The sequence below is a fragment of the Schistocerca gregaria genome, chromosome 7 (genome assembly GCF_023897955.1).
Source record: "Schistocerca gregaria isolate iqSchGreg1 chromosome 7, iqSchGreg1.2, whole genome shotgun sequence".
In the NCBI taxonomy this organism is placed as follows: domain Eukaryota; kingdom Metazoa; phylum Arthropoda; class Insecta; order Orthoptera; family Acrididae; genus Schistocerca; species Schistocerca gregaria.
Window position 1 is genome coordinate 133,087,639 of NC_064926.1, and position 20,428 is coordinate 133,108,066.

General features: G+C 41.8%; 1 protein-coding gene across 1 annotated transcript in view; it reads right to left on the minus strand.

Moving 5' to 3' along the window:
* LOC126282219 (survival motor neuron protein) overlaps positions 1 to 13,383 on the minus strand; it is a 108,284-nt gene extending 94,901 nt beyond the window's left edge. The window contains exon 1 of the mRNA XM_049981766.1: positions 13,199 to 13,383. Coding sequence (XP_049837723.1) covers positions 13,199 to 13,243 — 45 coding nt within the window. The 5' untranslated portion in view covers positions 13,244 to 13,383. The remainder of the gene's footprint in view (positions 1 to 13,198) is intronic.
* Positions 13,384 to 20,428: the final 7,045 nt, after the last annotated feature.

Sequence of the window (20,428 nt, forward strand, 5' to 3'; positions counted from 1 at the left end):
TTGGGAAATGGATCTTGGTACCAAATAGCCATCGGAGTTGGCCCCACACAACGGAAGAGGGGGTGGAACTGTTAAAAGAATTAATGAATAAAATCCAGCTAGCCTTTTTGCTATCTCGAAGAACATGACGACACTGTGCACACAACTGTTTATAATGAATGCAGTGTGCCATTGTAGGCTGACAGTTGAAAATGTGGAAAGCACGTGTCCACGTGCGAATTGCGTCATGTCATGCCTCTGTCCACCAAGGGACTGGAATACCACGTGGTAAGAAGGAAGTGCAAGGAATTTTACGTTCTGCAGTGGTAAGGTTAATGTTCCTAAGTATTCTACCTAGGTATCACACCTAGCGAAATAATGTTCGTTGAAGGTCACCAGAGAGGAGTAAAGCCTCCAGTCGGCCTTCATAAGCTGCTATTTAGACGTGCACAGAGCTGGCGTAGGAGTCAGCAAATGGATAGCATACAGGATATTGTCGCCTGAGTAGCTGTCAGAGATTAGATCACTCAAGATGATGGACAAGCGGGAGAATGCAGAAGGATAGGTCCAAATGGGAATAGGTGTGCGAGGAGTCTGAAAAGAACAGGAGTGCTCCTGGGTTAATGTCGAGGTCAGCCAAGAGGGCACCCTCTGACAGATTTTGGAATAACCCTAAAGGCGATGGTGCAAATTAAAGTCACTAAGTAGCAGAAAGGGGTGATGTAGCCACACAATAAGCTGGAGGAAGTCTGCCCTGATGACATCGAATGCGGGAGGGATGTAAACGGTACAAAGGGAAAAGGTCAAATGAGGAAGGAAAAGGCGAACTGCAACAGCTTGAAAGCAGGTAGTCGGGGAGATGGGTTGACTATGAATGTCATCCCATATGAGCAGCATGACTTCCCCATGAGATGGAATGCCGTTATCGGGGGAAGATCAAAACGGACTGGGAAGAAATGCAAGACCTCAAATCGGTTGTGGCGATGCACTTTTGCTTCCAGAAGGCAGAGAACAAGTGAACGTAGCAATTCTAAGAGCAGCCAGAAATCCTCTTTGTTGGATCGAAGACCACAAATGTTCCATTGGAGGAGAGTCATGATGAAAAAAAAAATGAAGGGGTGTCACCTCAGCATCTGCTGAGTGTCTGCCTTAAAAGACTAGCTACTAGAGGATACAGAGGCAGGAGGATACAGAGGCAGGGGAATCCTGCTCCATTAGGTCTACAGAAATGTCAGAAGTCTGTCAGCCTGCAGTATCTAGAACAGAAAAACAGTTGGTGGTGTGCTCTGGAGACACGGAGGTCAGCTAGGTGAGGGTATCATGTAGTGACGTCGTCAAAGAAGATCTTCAAGTCAGCGAAGGAGAAGACCATTTGCCATTGACTTCTTAGAACCTTTCTGATTGGCAGAGGATGTCAGTTGGCTGGAGGGATGTAAGAAGTCTTCAGGGTCGTATTCCTTCCATTGTTTCCATCCTGCCAGTGGTATAGCTGGAGACTTTGGTAGTGGAGAGTTTGGTAGTGTGTTGCGCAGCTGGAGGACGAGACAAGGATACTATCACAACACAGGGAGATTTCACAACTGTGGCACTAAATTTGAGGTCTCATGTCTGCATGGTCATGTCCTCCATGGAGCGAGATGTAGCAAGAACAGTACTGTAGGTGCTAGATGTTAGATACCAGGGTTTCCGACCATCCAACACCTCGCGAATGTTTGGGTAAGGCCCGTTTTCCTTCACCAGGATCTCCTGGACAGCCCGCTCATCAAGATACATGGGACAATCGTGGGAGGAGATGACATGGCCACCATTGCAGTTGATGCAGTGGGGAGGAGGCAGACAAATCCCTCATGAGCATCATTACCACAGGTTACATATTTGGATGGGTGTCGAGTAGACTCTTGAGTGTGGTTGTAATGATGCCACTGGCAGCAGTGCATTGGGCTTGGAATATACAGTCTGACCGTGATAACTTCATAACCTGCTTTGATCTTTGATAGATAAACCACTACCGAAAGTGAGAGAGTGCATATGGGCATCTGTTTTTATCACCCAATGGACTGCAATGACACACTGATCAGAGAGAGATGTCTGGACTTCTGCCTCAGTCAGACCATCGAGCATCCTAGTGTAAATAACACCACAGGAAGAATTCAGTGTTCGATGGGCCTCTGCACAAACACAATAGCCATGGAGGAAAAAACTGCAAGCAATTATTGTGCTTGAGAATCAGAAGCAGTCTGCAAAAGCAAAGTGTCATTGCACAAATGAGAGCAGGATTTCACAGGGACAGCAATTGCAACAACACCTTTCTGAATAATAAAAAAGATTTATTGTAGCAAAAGACTGACCACCTTCAGCACGTGAAACGATAAGGAACTGTGTTGCAGCTGGGAGGGTCTTTGAATTATTAGCCTCATTTCATTTGTGTTTCATAGCTGCTGACTAATGCTGATTGGAACACCTGACATAGGTACCAATCAGTAATTTGGGAAGGCAGCAGCTCAGGCAATCAACCCACCCTGGGCCTGACCTGTACCAGGGGGTACATGCAAACCCTACCTATCAACCGAGGGCTGGGAATTATGTGTATGCGTTACCCAATCACCAGTTATGCATAGACACGTGGCCTGGCCTTCAGGAGTACACAAGAAGGAAGAAGAAACAGAGGAACCTCAAATGCCAAAGTGTAGGAAGGATAGGACAAGGGGAACGAAGATAAATAGAAACAAAAAACAGTGAAGAGAGACTTCTTCTGATGTCAGATACTGAATATGCAGAACACATTTCCAAAACATCCAAGACATATTTCCAAAGGGAGGGGGAAAAAGGAAATGAGAGGGTAGACATGCAGCATTGAAAGGAAAAGATGCTGTAAAGGCCGGAGCCATGTGGGAGCCAAGTATAAACCCATCAAAGAGCAGTGTGCCACCAGCAGTATTGAGGGAGCGAGTATAACGAGACATGAGAAGAACAGAATTTCCTATGAAACTTGAGTACTAAGAATTTTATTGGGACAACGAATGGAAGAAGGAATGTGCCGAGACATAGGGATGGGGGAAGAAACACACTGTGTCAAAGAAGTTCATACAGACAGTCTTGTCAATGGAAAAGTGGAAGCCACTGTTGATGCTGAACAAGTGATTGTTTCGTTTTGTTTTAGGGTGCAAAAAGTAAGTGGGGTCATACGCACCCAACTCAGAACTATAGAACACCACAGTGGTCCACTGGGTCGAGTATACGCAACGCTGAGGGTGCCTCCGAACCATAAACCACACTCTCAAAATCAGTGCGGGATTGAACAAGGGCTCTGTAGAGATGCAGCAGTGTAGAGCAATCTGCACCCCAGATGGTGTTGCTCAGGTAGTGGAAGGTATTTAAGTGCTGCCAGCACCTCTACATCTACATATACATCCATACTCCGCAAGCCCCCTGACGGCGTGTGGTGGAGGGTACCTGAGTACCTCTATCGGTTCTCCCTTCTATTCCAGTCTCGTATTGTTCATGGAAAGAAGGATTGTCGGGATGCCTCTGTGTGGGCTCTAATCTCTCTGATTTTATCCTGATGGTCTCTTCGCGAGATATCCGTAGGAGGGAGCAATACACTGCTTGACTCTTCAGTGAAAGTATGTTCTCGAAACTTTAACAAAAGCCCGTACCGAGCTACTGAGCGTCTCTCCTGCAGAGTTTTCCACTGGAGTTTATCTATCATCTCCGTAACGCTTTCAAGATTACTAAATGATCCTGTAACGAAGCACGCTGCTCTCCGTTGGATCTTCTTCTTCTTCTTCTCCTCTCTCTCTCTCTCTCTCTCTCTCTCTCTCTCTCTCTCTCTCTCTCTCTGGTACTGATCCCACACTGCCGAGCAGTACTCCAGCAGTGGGCGAACAAGCGTACTGTAACCTATTTTCTTTGTTTTTGGATTGCTTTTCTTTGGATCCTTCCAATGAATCTCAGTCTGGCATCTGCTTTACCCACGATCAACTTTATATGATCATTCCATTTTAAATCACTCTTAATGCGTACTCGCAGATAATTTATGGAATTAACTGCTTCCAGTTGCTGACCTACTATTTTGTAGCTAAATGATAAGGGATCTATCTTCCTATGTATTCGCAGCACATTACACTTGTCTACATTGAGATTCAATTGCCATTCCCTGCACCATGCGTCAATTCACTGCAGATACTCCTGCATTTCACTACAATTTTCCATTGTTACAACCTCTCAATACACCACATCATCATCCGCAAAAAGCCTCAGTGAACTTCCGATGTCATCCACCAGGTCATTTATGTATATTGTGAATAGCAACGGTCCTATGACACTCCCCTGCAGCACACCTGAAATCACTCTTACTTCGGAAGACTTTTCTCCATTGAGAGTAACATGCTGCGTTCTGTTATCTAGGAACTCCTCAATCCAATCACACAATTGGTCTGATAGTCAATATGCTCTTACTTTGTTCATTAAACGACTGTGGGGAACTGTATCGAACGCCTTGCAGACGTCGAGAAACACGGCATCCACCTGTGAACCCGTGTCTATGGCCCTCTGAGTCTCGTGGACGAATAGCGCGAGCTGGGTTTCACACGACCGTCTTTTTCGAAATCCATACTGATTCCTACAGAGTAGATTTCTGGTCTCCAGAAAACTCATTATACTCTAACATAATACGTGTTCCAAAATTCTACAACTGATCGACGTTAGAGATATAGGTCTATAGTACTGCACATCTGTTCGACGTCCCTTCTTGAAAACAGGGATGACCTGTGCCCTTTTCCAATCCTTTGGAACGCTACGCTCTTCTAGATACATACGGTACACCGCTGCAAGAAGGGGGGCAAGGTCCTTCACGTACTCTGTGTAAAATCGAACTGGTATCCCATCAGGTCCAGCGGCCTTTCCTCTTTTTGAGCGATTTTAATTGTTTCTCTATCCCTCTGTCGTCTATTTCGATATCTACCATTTTGTCGTCTGTGCTACAATCTAGAGAAGGAACTACAGTGCAGTCTTCCTCTGTGAAACAGCTTTGGAAAAAGACATTTAGTATTTCGGCCTTTAGTCTGTCATCCTCTGTTTCAGTACCATTTTGGTCACAGAGTGTGTGGACATTTCCACTTAAGCTGACGAAGGTGAGGAAGCAGAGTGGCCCTGGGGCATTAGGAAATGTGATAGAAAAGCATCAGATGAAACAGGTACAACTGATTGCGATTGTGGTCCCTATGGCAGTTGCGGAAGACCATGATTTTGCTGCTCTCATAAGACAGGTTATACGAGAAGAAGACAGCATTTGTTGGCAGTCAGAACTGTCAGACAAATTAAACAAGAGATAGCAGACATGAATGTCGAACACACACGTCAGTAGGTAACGAAGGATTTTGAAAAGCACATTTATCTTTGGTACAAGTCCCTAACACAAGTCAAACATACCACAAAAAATGAACTCTGCCAATTCCTACTTACTTTGCCACCACCATCTAATAAGAACTCAGAATCCATCAATACACGTACAACCAACTCCTCCACCAAGTAACATGCCCTACAAAAGAATAGATGCTTGGATGACAACACACCAATTTATTTTCACTGTGGGCACCCTGGACATCTTGTGCACTATTGCAGAGAAAGACAGTGAGTGTTCAACAACTATTAGGCCACAGCAACAACCCTTTTCATGTGTCAACTGCAGATTATTACAGCTGACCTGCGAGCCAAAGCTCATCACTGCAGCCTGGATGAAGTCTCCTCAACATACTGTAGCCATTCCCTGTCGCCATACAGAGGTACAGATACTTGCCTAATTCAGGAAAATTAAGCAAGGCAAACCCCTTTTTTTTGTGGTTTTAGGGCGCACAACTACAATGGTCATTAGCGCCCTGACTAATTTAGGAATGCACCGCGAGGCACAATGTTAAAACAGCTACTAAAAGGGACAACACTATAAAAGACGTATTAACAGACATAGGATTAAAAAACTACAGCATAATCAAACGTCCTGAGACAGGTGTGTCAAGTCGATCAAACGAAGAAGCGTTTCATTGGCAGGACACTTAGAAGATGCAACAAGTCCACTAAAGAGACAGCTTACACTACACTCGTTCGTCCTCTGTTAGAATATTGCTGCGCGGTGTGGGATCCTTACCAGGTGGGATTGACGGAGGACATCGAGAGGGTGCAAAGAAGGGCAGCTCGTTTTGTATTATCGCGTTATAGGGGAGAGAGTGTGGCAGATATGATACACGAGTTGGGATGGAAGTCATTACAGCATAGACGTTTTTCGTCGCGGCGAGACCTTTTTACGAAATTTCAGTCACCAACTTTCTCTTCCGAATGCGAAAATATTTTGTTGAGCCCAACCTACATAGGTAGGAATGATCATCAAAATAAAATAAGAGAAATCAGAGCTCGAACAGAAAGGTTTAGGTGTTCGTTTTTCCCGCTCGCTGTTCGGGAGTGGAATAGTAGAGAGATAGTATGATTGTGGTTCGATGAACCCTCTGCCAAGCACTTAAATGTGAATTGCAGAGTAGTCATGTAGATGTAGATGTAGATGTAGAACGCGAGCAGCAGCTCCTGGGTCATCCGCTAAAATGGCATCCAGAGTACATGGCAGGCCAAGATCAAGATGCAGCGTAGTAAAATCCGGACAGGACGTTAAAATGTGGCGGACCGTCAGCAGTTGCCCACATGGACAGAATGGCGCCAGCGCTGCCGTCAGCAGATGGCGATGGCTGGACTGGCAGTGTCCAATTCGTAGCCGGGCCAAAACGACCTCCTCCCACCGAGAAGGACGTGTGGAGGACGTCCAAGCTACGGGAAGAGGTTTCAAGGCCCGAAGCTTGTTGTCCCTAAGTGCAGCCCAATCGGCATGCCACAGCGATAAAATGCGCTGACAAATGACCGTGCTACAATCTGATGAAGGGACACAACAAGAAGCCGTCCGAGGCTGGAGGACCGCAGCCTTGGCTGCGGCATCTGCAGCTTCGTTCCCAGGGATACCGACATGGCCAGGAACCCACATAAAGCTAACTGGAGACCCGTCGTCCACCAGCTGCTGAAGAGAGCGTTGGATCCGGTGCACGAAAGGGTGAACCGGATACGGATCACTGAGGCTCTGGATGGCGCTCAGAGAATCTGAGCAGATGACATAAGCAGAATGTTGGTGGCGGCAGACGTAAAGAACAGCCTGATAGAGGGCAAAGAGCTCAGCTATGAAGACCGAACAATGGCCATGTAGCCGGTATTTAAAACTTTGTGCACCGACAATAAAAGAACACCCGACCCCATCATAAATGAAAGTCATATTAATGAACTTAGACCGAAGTTCGACAAAACGCGAGTGATATACTGAACCGGGGGTAACCTCCTTTGGGAGCGAGCGGAGGTCAAAGTGAACGCGAACCTGAGCCTGGAGCCAAGGTGGCGTGTGGCTCTCGCCCACTCTAAAGGTTGTGGGAGTGAAAAATCAAGGTGTTGAAGGTGACGACAAAAGCGAACTCCAGGGGGTAGCAGGGCAGAGACATATAACCCATATTGACGGTCAAGAGAGTCGTCAAAAAAGGAACGATGCGATGGGTGGTCGGGCATTGACAGAAGCCGACAGGCGTAATGAGAAAGCAGCATATCGCACCGGTAGGTGAGTGGCAATTCACCGGCTTCAGCATGAAGACTCTCGACGGGACTAGTATAAAATGCTCCGATCGCAAGCCGTAAACCCTGATGTTGTATGGAGTTGAGGCGGCGTAAGATGGATGGCCGTGCAGAGGAGTAGACAAAGCACCCATAATCCAGCTTGGAGCGGACGACCGACCGATATAGGCGAAGTAGGACGGTTCGATCCGCTCCCCACGACGTGCCACTGAGAACACTGAGGACATTTAGAGAATGGGTACAACGGACAGCCAAATATGACACATGTGGAGACCAACTAAGTTTCCTGTCAAATGTAAGACCTAAAAATTTTGTTGTCTCCACGAATGGGAGAGCAACGGAGCCGAGTCTTAAGGACGGTGGGAGAAACTCTTTGTAGCGCCAGAAGTTAATACAGACTGTTTTCTCGGCAGAAAAACGGAAGCCATTGGTGACACTCCAGGAGTAAAGACGGTCAAGAGAACGCTGAAGAGGCAACCCCCTATCAGAGGCGAGACCAAAAGATGAAAATCCTCAACGGACAACAGTTACCAAGCCGACAGGAAATCTCATCGACAGCCAATTAGTCTGGCCACTCGTTGACTTGAGCTTCCTGTTCTGTAATGTCTGATACGTGTCATTGGCTAAAGAAGATTATGTTCCTTGATAAGTGTGCTGAAGGTCACAAACGGAAATCTATCCAGCCAAGAGGAACATGAACTTTTGAATTTGTAATTTTAACAGAATGTAGTCACGACATTCTTGGATGGGACTTCTTGCAGGCATCACAAGCATTCAGGCTGGAAGACCAGAGCTCCAGAGTGACAGAGCTATTCCGAAAAGTACACTTAAAGATTGCTCTGGGTGTGTTTGCTATTGTTGTTATCCTGACATCTACAGGACTTTTTCCAGTCATCAATCAAGATGCACAGTTAAACTGCAAACCTTTAGTGAATTTCGAAAAGTTACTGAGGTTCCCAAAAGAGATCTACATGCCAGTGATGACACTAATCATTGTGGGTGGCTGAGAAGAACTTATGCTGCAAGATGGCATCACTAAATGTACAGAGAAACCTTGGCCCCTCCAGTGGCCTTTGTGAAGAAGGATAGCACATGGCATTTTTCCATTCCCTACTGATGACTGGACAAAATCATCATCAAGAAAGATGTCAATCCATTTCCACACATTAACGACATCCGACTGCTTGAAAGGAGCTATTTCTCAACAATGAACATGCGAACAGGTTACTAGCAAATAGGAGTGATTTAAAATGGAATGATCATATAAAGTTGATCGTCGGTAAAGCAGATGCCAGACTGAGATTCATTGGAAGAATCCTAAGGAAATGCAATCCGACAACAAAGGAAGTAGGTCACAGTACGATTGTTCGCCCACTGCTGGAGTACTGCTCGGCAGTGTGGGATCCGCACCAGATAGGGTTGATAGAAGAGATAGAGAAGATCCAACGGAGAGCAGCGCGCTTCGTTACAGGATCATTTAGTAATCGCGAAAGCGTTATGGAGATGATAGATAAACTCCAGTGGAAGACTCTGCAGGAGAGACACTCAGTAGCTCGGTACGGGCTTTTGTTAAAGCTCCGAGAACATACCTTCACCGAAGAGTCAAGCAGTATATTGCTACCTCCTACGTATATCTCGCGAAGAGACGATCAGGATAAAATCAGAGAGATTAGAGCCCACACAGAAGCACACCGACAATCCTTCTTTCCACGTACAATATGAGACTGGAATAGAAGGGAGAACCGATAGAGGTACTCAGGGTAACCTCCGCCACACACCGTCAGGTGGCTTGCGGAGTATGGATGTAGATGTAGAAATGGCACAAGACTGCCTTCCTAACACCTGCAGCATCTACGAGTTCAAAATAACGCCCTTTGGACTATAAAATGCTTCAGCCACCTTTGAACAGATGACAGACAACCTGCTTCAACATCTTAAATGGATATCATGTCTTTGCTATCTGGATGACACTGCCATTCTTTCAAAGACATACGGATAACATATAAGCCAACTGACAACCACGTATAAGTTGTTCGGCCTGTAAGTCTTTCCCTGAATCCGCAAGTGCCTCTTTATTGTCCAAGAAATAAAGATCTTGGTGCGCATAGTGAATGGCAATGGGACCTATACCACTCCATAGAAAATAAGAGCAGTTACAGATTTCCTGACTCCTTGGCTCATTTGTGACATGAGATGTTTTCATGAAATGTGCTCACAGCACTGGTGATTCACTCATTCATGTCCCACACAAGAAGTACTGCAGGGAAACGAGGTTCAAGAAAGATCGTTCCCTGTCCTTAAGGACTATCACCATCTCCAGTTCTAGCATTGTATGACGAGATTGAAAAGAAAGAACTTTAGACTGATGTTAGCGTTATGGGATAGAAGCAGTTCTCAAACAAATTCAGGATGTTTCTCAAGAGCTGACAGCTTATATTTCCAGAGTACTTTTGGTAGTCCAAGACGAATTACTCTACAACCAAAGAAGAGTACATTACCACCGTTTGTGCCATCAGATTACAGCCGTACTTATTTGACAAGCCATTCACTGGCATTATGGACTATCATTCTCTGTTCTGTCTGATTAGCTTGGAGGATCTGTTGGGTCTACTGGCAAGATGGGCACTGAAGCTTCAGGTGTTTGACATCACAGTGGTATACAGAAGTGAACACAAACATGAGGACACGGCATGTCTTAAAAAATCCTCTGGAAGAATACAGTTGAAAACTACAAAAGTGCTGAAGGAGGAACTGACTAAAAGAATTCCAATTAATAAATGGAGCATTGTGTAAGAGGAACTAAGATATAACAGGGCAGAAATGGCTGCTTATCTATGACATGCTATCCTGGTGTATTTCAATCAGTGGTGCTCTCTGGTGGCGTGTTTGTGTGTTTAGTGTTAGGTGATGTTTCTGGTTTAGTTTGTGTGTGTGGCATGTTTGTAAGTGGTGTATTCTTGTGGTGGGTGGTTATCTCTGGGGTGTGTTTATGGATATCGTGTTATGTGGCGTATGGGGTTCACTTTCGTGGTAGCACTGCACGTGTGTGGTATCAGTGGTAACTGTGCTTTCAGTGGAATATTTTTCAGTGAGTTAACAAGTTTGGTTTTGTTATGTCGATGTTATTGTAGCTTTTTTTCTGGTCATCGTGTGTGAATTTTGGTAAACTGCATTGTTTATGTCTTTGGTAGGCATGGATATGACTGACAAGGTTAACAGTTTTTGGTTGTCGGCGATGATGGGGGACAGTGCGTCATCTCTAATAAAATTTCTTCAGCTATTCAGTCAGTTGACTGAGGTCGTGAATTGTTCAATGTTTTGTGAAGAAATGAGGCTTGTTATAGTTCTGGCATCTGAGCAGGGACGGCTATATGTGGAGCTGTCGTAAGGATAACAGGTCAAGGGAAGTGTTAGATTCCAGTGGATTGTGTGTGTAGTGGAATTTGGGAAGGTTGTGGGGTCTTTTTACTTTAGTGTTTTTTTGTTGTTTGGTGTAGTGGCATGTATTTATATTTAGTTTGTCCCCACCCAAAAACCCCCAATTTCCCACACTTGTCCCATTAGTTTGATTAGGATTTTTGTGGAAGGTGTGTGTGTTGGTTTTTCAATGTATTTTCATGTTTGTTGTCATGTCTACATAATGACATCATAGGTGACTTATTGGAGTCATAGTGGATGGCTGTTTCTGCCATATTTTTGACATCAAAGCAGACGAGTGGAATCTGACGCTTCCATATTTCCAGGTAGTTTTTAAGGGCAGGTAGTGAGGTGTCGGAAAGAAGATAGGAATAATAGGTATGAGAAATTCCCCAAATTCTCTTATCGGTTGAACTCAAGCTAGCAAATGCAGAGAACAAAGAAGATTAACTCTCTTCTTAAGACTTGCATATTGTCTGCAGAAATGACACACAGAAAGACTACAATGGTCTCAAACAAACTGAGGAAACCCTTGGCCAAACAAGGGTACTGGCTACACTTAAAAAAAAAAAAAATAATAATAATAATAATAAAATATAGCTGCTGCCTTTGCAGAGAAAGCAAATGTGGACAGACTCAAGTGGCCCAATGGAACCCATAAAAGTAAGTATCTACATGACATTTAATATGCTCTACCAAGTTAAACACATATGTAATGATGTATCAAACACCTCCATATATGAATTGCTTTCCAATTTTCTTCACAGAGATTTTAGGCTAAACATTGTAAATCCATCAATAAATGATATAAAAGCAGAACATGTCACTTGCAAAGCTGGCAACTTACTTTTAAAAGAAAGGAAATAATATTAGTTAAAAGTACATTAATTAATGAGTGTACTGCAGAACAAGTTTTTAAGAGATCTCTATAGGATATTCTAGAATTAACACCTGGTATAACTCATGTATCATAGTTTCATGTTCTTTAAATATTGCTGTTAAGGCTAGTTTCCCCAAATGAATGAATTATCCTACAATTCATTGTGAGCAGATGTAAATAGACAAGTGTCTTCATTTTTAAATCACCAATCACTGTAATCATGCATTCTGAAACCTAAATGAATTAAGATGCTTCGTTAAGGTTGTGGTAAAAGTTTCGAGTGTTGACTGATCCATCTGTAGTCCAACAAACCACACACTACACATTTTCTTGAAATATAATTCTTTGAATGTGTTGTGATTATAGTTTCTCCTTCTGTGCTAACCATTGAATTTTGTATTTAAAGTTTTGTCAAAATTAAATTACAGTCCATTCACACCTCTCTCTCTCTCTCTCTCTCTCTCTCTCTCTCTCTCTCTCTCTCTCTCTCTCTCTCTCTCTCTCTCTCCCCCCCCCCCCCTTTTTCATAAATATGCAGATGCGAGAAATGCCTACCCAACTTCCCCCTGTGCAATGTTAATGGACTGTGCAGAAATATCACTACAGACGTTTTAAATTTACACTTCTCATTACTTCATTATGTCCAGAACATAAATGGCGTTATAAGAAACAACACTGCTTCAATACAGAGCTACAGGCCAGAAGAATGTGATACCATTACCATTCATTCAACAATCACATCCAGCTGTAGATCACTTCCATAACTTTCCATAGATTACAGTCTTGATGCTTCCTTGTACATCAGTGACATTTCTTGACTATGTCGTGTTTGAGACTGTGTGGCAGGAATATTCTATACTGATAGAATATAACTGTCTTTAGGTATAATAAGTCTTTCAATGCATGAATGCAGTTCAATACGTGGCTTTTTAACATTACAATCTAACGAGCTAGCAACCCGATTACATATACGGAAGCTATGCTGTTAGTATTTCCTGTTTTTCCCCTATAAAAAAATATCTTATTCTTTTCTACGACACGAATAAGAAACAAAAATATTTTCCTACGTTCTGTCATTGGTATACAAATCAAAATCTGCCAACTTCAGCGGCCCTTGTAAACGGCAAGAGTTATGTCCTTTCTTTCAAATAAAACTATTAAACAATATTTCATCTGCCAGCCGACTTTGATGACAAGAAGTCAGGATTTCAAAATGTACTACAAGAAATCCTTTACGCTTCCTTAATTGTGTGAAAGGGATTGACGACTCACCATTTTAGAACCTTTTCTTACGAAAAGAACAGTGCCTGTAGCCATTGCACGGCAGTCTCAAAACGTCAAATTACGCTATTTACGTGCGTCTTACTAGCTTTGTTTACGACATAAACAACAGTTTCACAAGGCAAGACGTAATGTCAAGGACTACGCGCTGTAAAGATATATTTGATAAGTAAACTACATCAAGGATATTAGTAACAAAATTTAAATCGCTAACATCCTTGGAATAACTTTGCGCATAGAGGTGGCGTCGAGATACGCGAAGAAGCATGCAGCCACGGCGTCCTGAATACATGCGGTCGTGATACAGCAAAACAGTCGTGCAACTGTTCGTAGCAGAGGGAGAACACTGTGTGAATTCAAAGTGTAAATTAATAACATAAATGAAATTGCACAGTGCAGTTTTCAGTATGCAAAGTACAGTGTACTTTAGTGGACAAAGCCGTACTCTTTTCATTTTATATGTAAATGATATGCCTTCATGAAAACGAAATTATATGACCAAAACCTTCAGGGTATGCCATTTCTATAAAGAATGTCTATAGACACTGAAAAATAATGGCTAACAAGTATGAAAAGAGATAGAGAGATACTAAATGAAATGCATCTGGTTGTTAGAAAGGCAATGTATGAAGCCTCTAACGACTATCATATCAGGATCTTATCAAAAGACGTCTCAGAGACCCAACAAATTATGATTATATGTTAAGGCTGTCACTGGAACATAAGTTAGTCCTGACACACTCAGTTGTAACATAGAAATCTAAACAGAGAGTACAAAAGAAAAAATGCTGGACTCTGTTTTCAAATAATCATCTTGAGGTTGAAGCTCTTTTGTCTTTGTTTGCTTTAACAATAACGTATGTTTTTGGGTAGTGTCCGCCTTCAGCAAAACACAATTTTGTTTTTGTCCCAGACATGTTTCACTGCAGTTGAAGCATCATCAGTGGTTTATTATTATTGTGGCTGTTAAACACAAGGAATGCTCTTTACTGATTAAATACATGTAAATATTAGTTTCTAAATCGTAATTACAGACTTACCAAATCTTTTACGGACAAAGATGCAGAAATAGTATTCCACTTTCATTCGAGATCCGCTGCGAAAGAAAGTGCTATAAATTTAGTTCCAGTAGCACTGAGAAACAGCTGAAGTCACTAAATCCTAATAAGGAGCCATGGAATTACTAGCAGATCCTACACAGAATTGGCAGCTGTGTTAGCCCTTCTCCCAACCATAATATAACATAGATACCACAAACAAAATATATTGCTCAGTGCTTGGAACGAATCGTAGTACACACCAATCTAAAGGAAAAGTGAGAAATGTTCCATAAAACTATCATACAATATCATTGATAGTCCACAAGAGTTCCTTTACGGAATCAAAGCAAAATTCCATAATAAATGACATGTTTATTCTTAATGGAATTTTTATCTTCTAAATCCCTAGTGTAATGAATAATTTAAATTGTATGTTAAAACAGTTTTCTGATATAATAATGTTTGAGAGTCAGATATGTTGATATTACAATTAATTCTCGCATTATGGCTATGGTTATGTTGATTTTGTTGCAATTTCCCTAGTTCTGCTTAGAACGCACTTGTTTGCAATCAGGCTCATTATTTTCTGCTGAATGGAAAGTATTCTACACAATTTAAGTTTCTTTTGACTTGCAAATAGCCCTAGCAGCTTTTTTCTGCATTCTAAAGCGTTTTTTGCTAGGCATTTAGTTTACTCAGAAACTGTTCTCATTGCACTTTTACTTGGGACATGGATATTTTCAAAACTTTGCTTCAAGAGCTTCCACACAAGAATCCCATTTTATCTCGCATTTTAGCAACATTACTGGAACTTTGGTATCAGCAACTGATTTCAGTATATTGTTGCCAAGATTTTATATCTTAGCAAGTTCCTGTAAAAGTGAGAAACAGTGAAAATTCATAAAAATAATTATTTCTTTTTTGGTACTATCTTATTTTGTTGAAATCAGCTGGTAATCATGGACACTGAAGTAATCTATAAGTAAAACCATAACCTTTTATCCACAGCTACAACTAAAAATGCTGAGATCACATGAAAACAATTTTTTCTTAATTGAGTCATTTATACCATCAGTGAAAATAATGGATAATAAAGGTCTTAAGCTAAAGAGCTCTGATGTACCGTACATTACCAGTAACTTATTGGGTAAATATGTCGTTGTTATAATGATATTTTTTTTCGATATCAGCATGTCTTAATATCACCATTCGCTGCTTCTCTTCTGGGTAAGGCCTTATCCACTAGTTTGTGATACACCTGACATCTTTCTAGGCTACTCTGTGAATACGAACTTCTCTAAAACCTCGCAGTTAATGGGATGTTAACTGTAGCCTTTCTTCTTTTGAATATGACAGTCATGATAAATTGTATCAGCTTCTTTTAAGTTGCAAATAGCCCTTGCGCTTTTTATGCATTCTAAATCGTTGTCTGGTGGAAAGAAACCCAATGTACAGTAGGTATGTTTTCCAGGGAGCCTCATCTGAAATGTGGAGGCAGCCTTGCCTGTGTCTATCGATCGTGCAGGATGCAGTCGTTTGCAAGTTTTGGCTCACGTCGGCACCAACAACGCCTATCACATGGGTTCTGAGGCAATCTTCAGTTTGTAAAGGTGGCTGGCGCAAGTGGTGAAGACTGCTGGCCTTACGTGCATGGTGCAAGCAGAGCTTGGCATTTGCAGCATCGTTTCCAGAGTTGATTTCGGTCCTTTGGTTTTGAGTCGAGTAGAGGGTCTAAACCAAACGCTTCGTCAGCCCTGTGACAGCCTGGGCTGCAGATTTCTAGATCTGCGTTATCATGTAGGACTTCTCTTGATAGGTCAGGGGTGCACTACACAAAGGAAGCAGCTACTCAGGTAGCAGAGTACTTGAAGAGTGCACATAAGGGTTTTCTATGCTAAGCAGTAGTTTGAAGTGCTCTAATGAACACTCGCCAGTCATTTTACAGTAAGGAAAGTCAAACGGCCTACAGAGTAAAGACACTTCGACTGTCACAATTTTATCAGTAAACTGTCGAAGTATTCGTAATAAAGCTCCCGAATTTACTGCCCTCCAGGAATGTTCTCGCCCCCAAATCATTCTTGGGGCCAAGAGCTGGCTGAAATTCGAAATAGAAAGCTCTGAGACATTTAGCAAGTCATGGAACGTACAACAGAAAGATAGACTAGAGGCCATAAGAGGGGGAGTGTTCATTGCAGTTGACAAAAATATTATCGTTATTGAGGTCGAAGTTGAGTGTGACAGTAAAGTCACCTGGTCGCATATAACAGGTTTAAGTGAAACTAAGTTAATTGTTGGATGTTTTTACGAGCCACTTGATTCCAATGTGACAGTTCTATAGTCATTCAAAGGAAGTCTATAGCCAATAGCGTGTAAGTGCCCAGATCATGCAATATTATTATTGGAGGGGACTTTAACCTGCCAAGTATAGACTGGGATGTCTATGGATTAATTGTGAGAGGTACAGACAGACAGTCATACAAAATACTTTTGAACACATTTTCTGAAAATTGTATTGAGCAGTTAGCTCAGCAGCCCACATATAATGGAAATATCTTAGATCTTATAGCTATAAATAGGCCGGACCTTATCGACAATGTCAGTGTAGAAATGAGGATTACCGATCATGACGCTATTGTAGTAACTATGCTCACAAAAGTTAATAAATCAGTCACAAATGTTAGGAGGGTGTTTCTGCTAGATACACCAGGTAAACAGTTATTAACATCTCACTTAGACAGTGGATTGGCATCACCTAGCTCCTGTATGATGGATGTAGAGGAATTATGTGCAAAGCTTAAGTAGATTGTAAATCGTAGTCTGGAGACTTATGTGCCTATTAAGTGCATAAAGGTTAGAAAAGACCCACCATGGTTTAATAACGAAATTCGGAAGATGCCGAGGAAGCAGAGGCTGTTGCACTCTAGGGGACGCACAACTGACGACAAGCGAAGGTTAGTAGAGATTTGTGCACCTGTCAAAAGATCTATGCATGAAGCGTACAACAACTATCACTGTCATACCTTAGCAAATGATTTGTAAGAGAACCTGAGACAATTCTGCTCGTATGTAAAATCGCAAAGCGGGTCTAAGGCTTCCATTCAGTCCCTTGTTGACCAGTCTGGTATGGCGGCTGAAGATAGCAAAACGAAAGCCAAAGTTTTAAATTTCACGTTCAAAAATCGTTCAGATTGGAGAATTGGATAACCATACCGTAATTTGACTATCAGAGAGATTCCCGAATGAATGACATGCAAATAAGCATATGTGGCGTAGAGAAACAACTGCAAAATTTGAAAACAAATAAATCACCAGCTCCAGGTGGAATCGTGGTTCGATTTTAGAAACAGTACTCTATAGCACTGACCCGTTATCTGGCTTGCATTTAGCGTGAATATCTCACCAAGTACAAAGTCCCAAGCGACTAGAAAAAGGCGCAGATAACTCCAGCATTTGAGAAAGGTAAAAGAACGGACCTGCAAAATTATATACCAATATCACTAATTTCTGTTTGCTGCAGAATCCTTGAACATATTCTCAGTTCGAATATAATAAACTTCCTTGAGACTGAGAAGCTTATGTCCACGAATCAGCATGGTTTTAGAAAGCATCGCCCATGCAAAACTGAGCTTGCGCTTTTGTCACGTGATATACTGAGAACCATAGATGAAGACCAACAGGCAGATTTAATATTTCTAGATTTCCGGAAAGCATTTGACATGGCGCCACATTGCAAACTGCTAACTAAGGTATGAGCATATGGAATAAGTTCACAGATATGAGAGTGGCTCGAAGACTTCTTAAAGAACAGAACCCAGTACGTTGTCCTCAATTGTGAGAATTCATCAGAGACAAGGGTATCATCAGGAGTCTTTGGGAAGTGTGACAGGACTGTTGTTGTTCTTTATATACATAAACGATTTGGTGGTCAGAGTGGGCAGCAGTCTCTGGTTGTTTGCTGATGATGCTGTGGTGTACAATAGGATGCCAAGTTTGAGGACTGTAGGAAGATACAAGACGATTTAGACAAAATTGCCAGTTCCTAAATGTGGAAAACTGTAACTTAATGAGAATGAGTATGAAGAACAAACCTGTAATGTTCGGTTTCAGTATTGCTAGTGCCCTGCTTGATACAGTCACGTCGTTTAAATATCTGGGTCTAACGTTGGAAAGTGATATAAAGTGGAATGAGTATGTGAGAACTGTGGTAGGGAAGGACTCCAGTTAATTGGGATAATTTTAGGAAAGAGTGGTTCATGTGTAAAGGAGACCGCATCTAGGACTCTGGTGCGACCTGTTCTTGAGAATTGCTCGAGTGTTTGGGATCCATATCAGGTCAGGCTGAAGGAAGACAGCAAAGCAGTTCAGACGTGGGCTGTTAGATTTGCTACCGGTAGGTTCTAATAACACTTAAGTGTTATGGAGTTGCTTTGGGAACTCAAATGGAAATCCTTGGAAGGAAGGCGACATTCTTTACGAGAAACGAACGGTTTTACTGCTGCCAACATACATTGTGCGTAAGGGTCACGAAAATATGATATGAGAAATTAGGGCTCATATGGAGACATACAGATAGTCTCCCTTGCACTATTTACGAGTGGAACAGCAGATGAAGTGACAAGTAGTGGTGCAGGGTACACTCCGCCATGCACCGTATAGTGGCCTGTACAGTATCAATGTAGATGTAGATGTACTTGTGAAAAGAGTGAGAAAATATCAATAGCATGTTCTCTTTCAACCACTGCTTTATAGAGAGCCTCCACAAACACATATAGGACTAAAAAGGAAGCTTTTTCAATTATTTTTTATAAAACACTGAATTGGGAAACTGGCAACACCTATCAGCATTACCATTGTCCTCTTTTGTGAATGGAGAACTTGGAGAATTTCCAGTTGAAAAGGATATGAGAACAATGTACATCAGTGGTTTTATAACACAATTAGTGATATTTTTAAATATGGAACACCATCCAACACACACAAATAATTGGTCTTAACTGACCTAGAGTAAATTCAATAATGTAGCGGGCAAAATCACAGCAGCATTAAAAAAAAAACCTCAAGATTCAGTGTCAAAAATCTGCAACTGAAACCTCTTATTTTAGAATGGTTACTGCAAACCAAATATAAACAGGCAATGTAAGTAGAGTGACAAAAATGCTTCATGATGTGCAAGCTCATTATACAAAGCTTGAAACATAATTTAATGGCATTAGCGAAGTGTGATGCAACTGTGCTGATAGTACAGTGAAATTTGATTGGGATAGTATGAAAACTGATGCTAACACAGTATCCAATGAATGAAGGAGCAAACTACCTGCTACCACACCTGAGCTTATTATGGATCACAGTCTAGATTTCAAAAACTTCAGAAGTTCAGACCAGTTCAAGACATTCTCCAATTATTTTCACGAAACTATTTCGAAATGTTTTTCCTGAAATCTGTCCAGAGCACTGATATATGTGTGAGCCATTTAACCCTCGAGCGCGAGCGCCGTTTCTCATAACATGTGTGGGCACATGGCGCACTTTGCTCACATACAAAGAATAGCTGTCTTTATGTTAGTAAAGTAAACACAATAAATTTTAGTTTAATCTTAGTTTAATTAAACAATGATAAAATAAACTAACATTATAAATCACTGTGTAATTAAACAGTAATAAAACAAACCTTTAATTGGATCAAGATATTGCCACACACAAGTGTTAGCCTGCAGTAATGACCCATTTGAAACATTAAACAGGACAGTTGCATCATATCCCTGTCAACCAGTCATTTGATTACTAAGTATAACCATAGATAACTGCCTCCTTATGCGATTATGCTGCTAGCTCACAGTCTAGGTAATTTTCTTTCACTGTAAATTTTTACTCACCTAGCTTTCTGTTATTTTCTATTTCTGCTGGTCACGTGGACATAACAACAGAACTAATTATAATTACTGTATTTGCTGAGGGAATAATGAAGGAGTAGGTATGGCTCGCGGTTGTGAAACAACAATGGAATGGTACGAAACAGTGACATTTGTGAGTGGCGGACTTTATACACAGTGGTAAATGATGAAGCTCATATGTGGAGCAGTAAAGCGTTGGACAAATGTGGAACTTTTAAAATATTTTACAGTATAGTACAGTTTTTTTAACAAATACTGACCACAAAACGGTTAATGAGCAATCAATCATG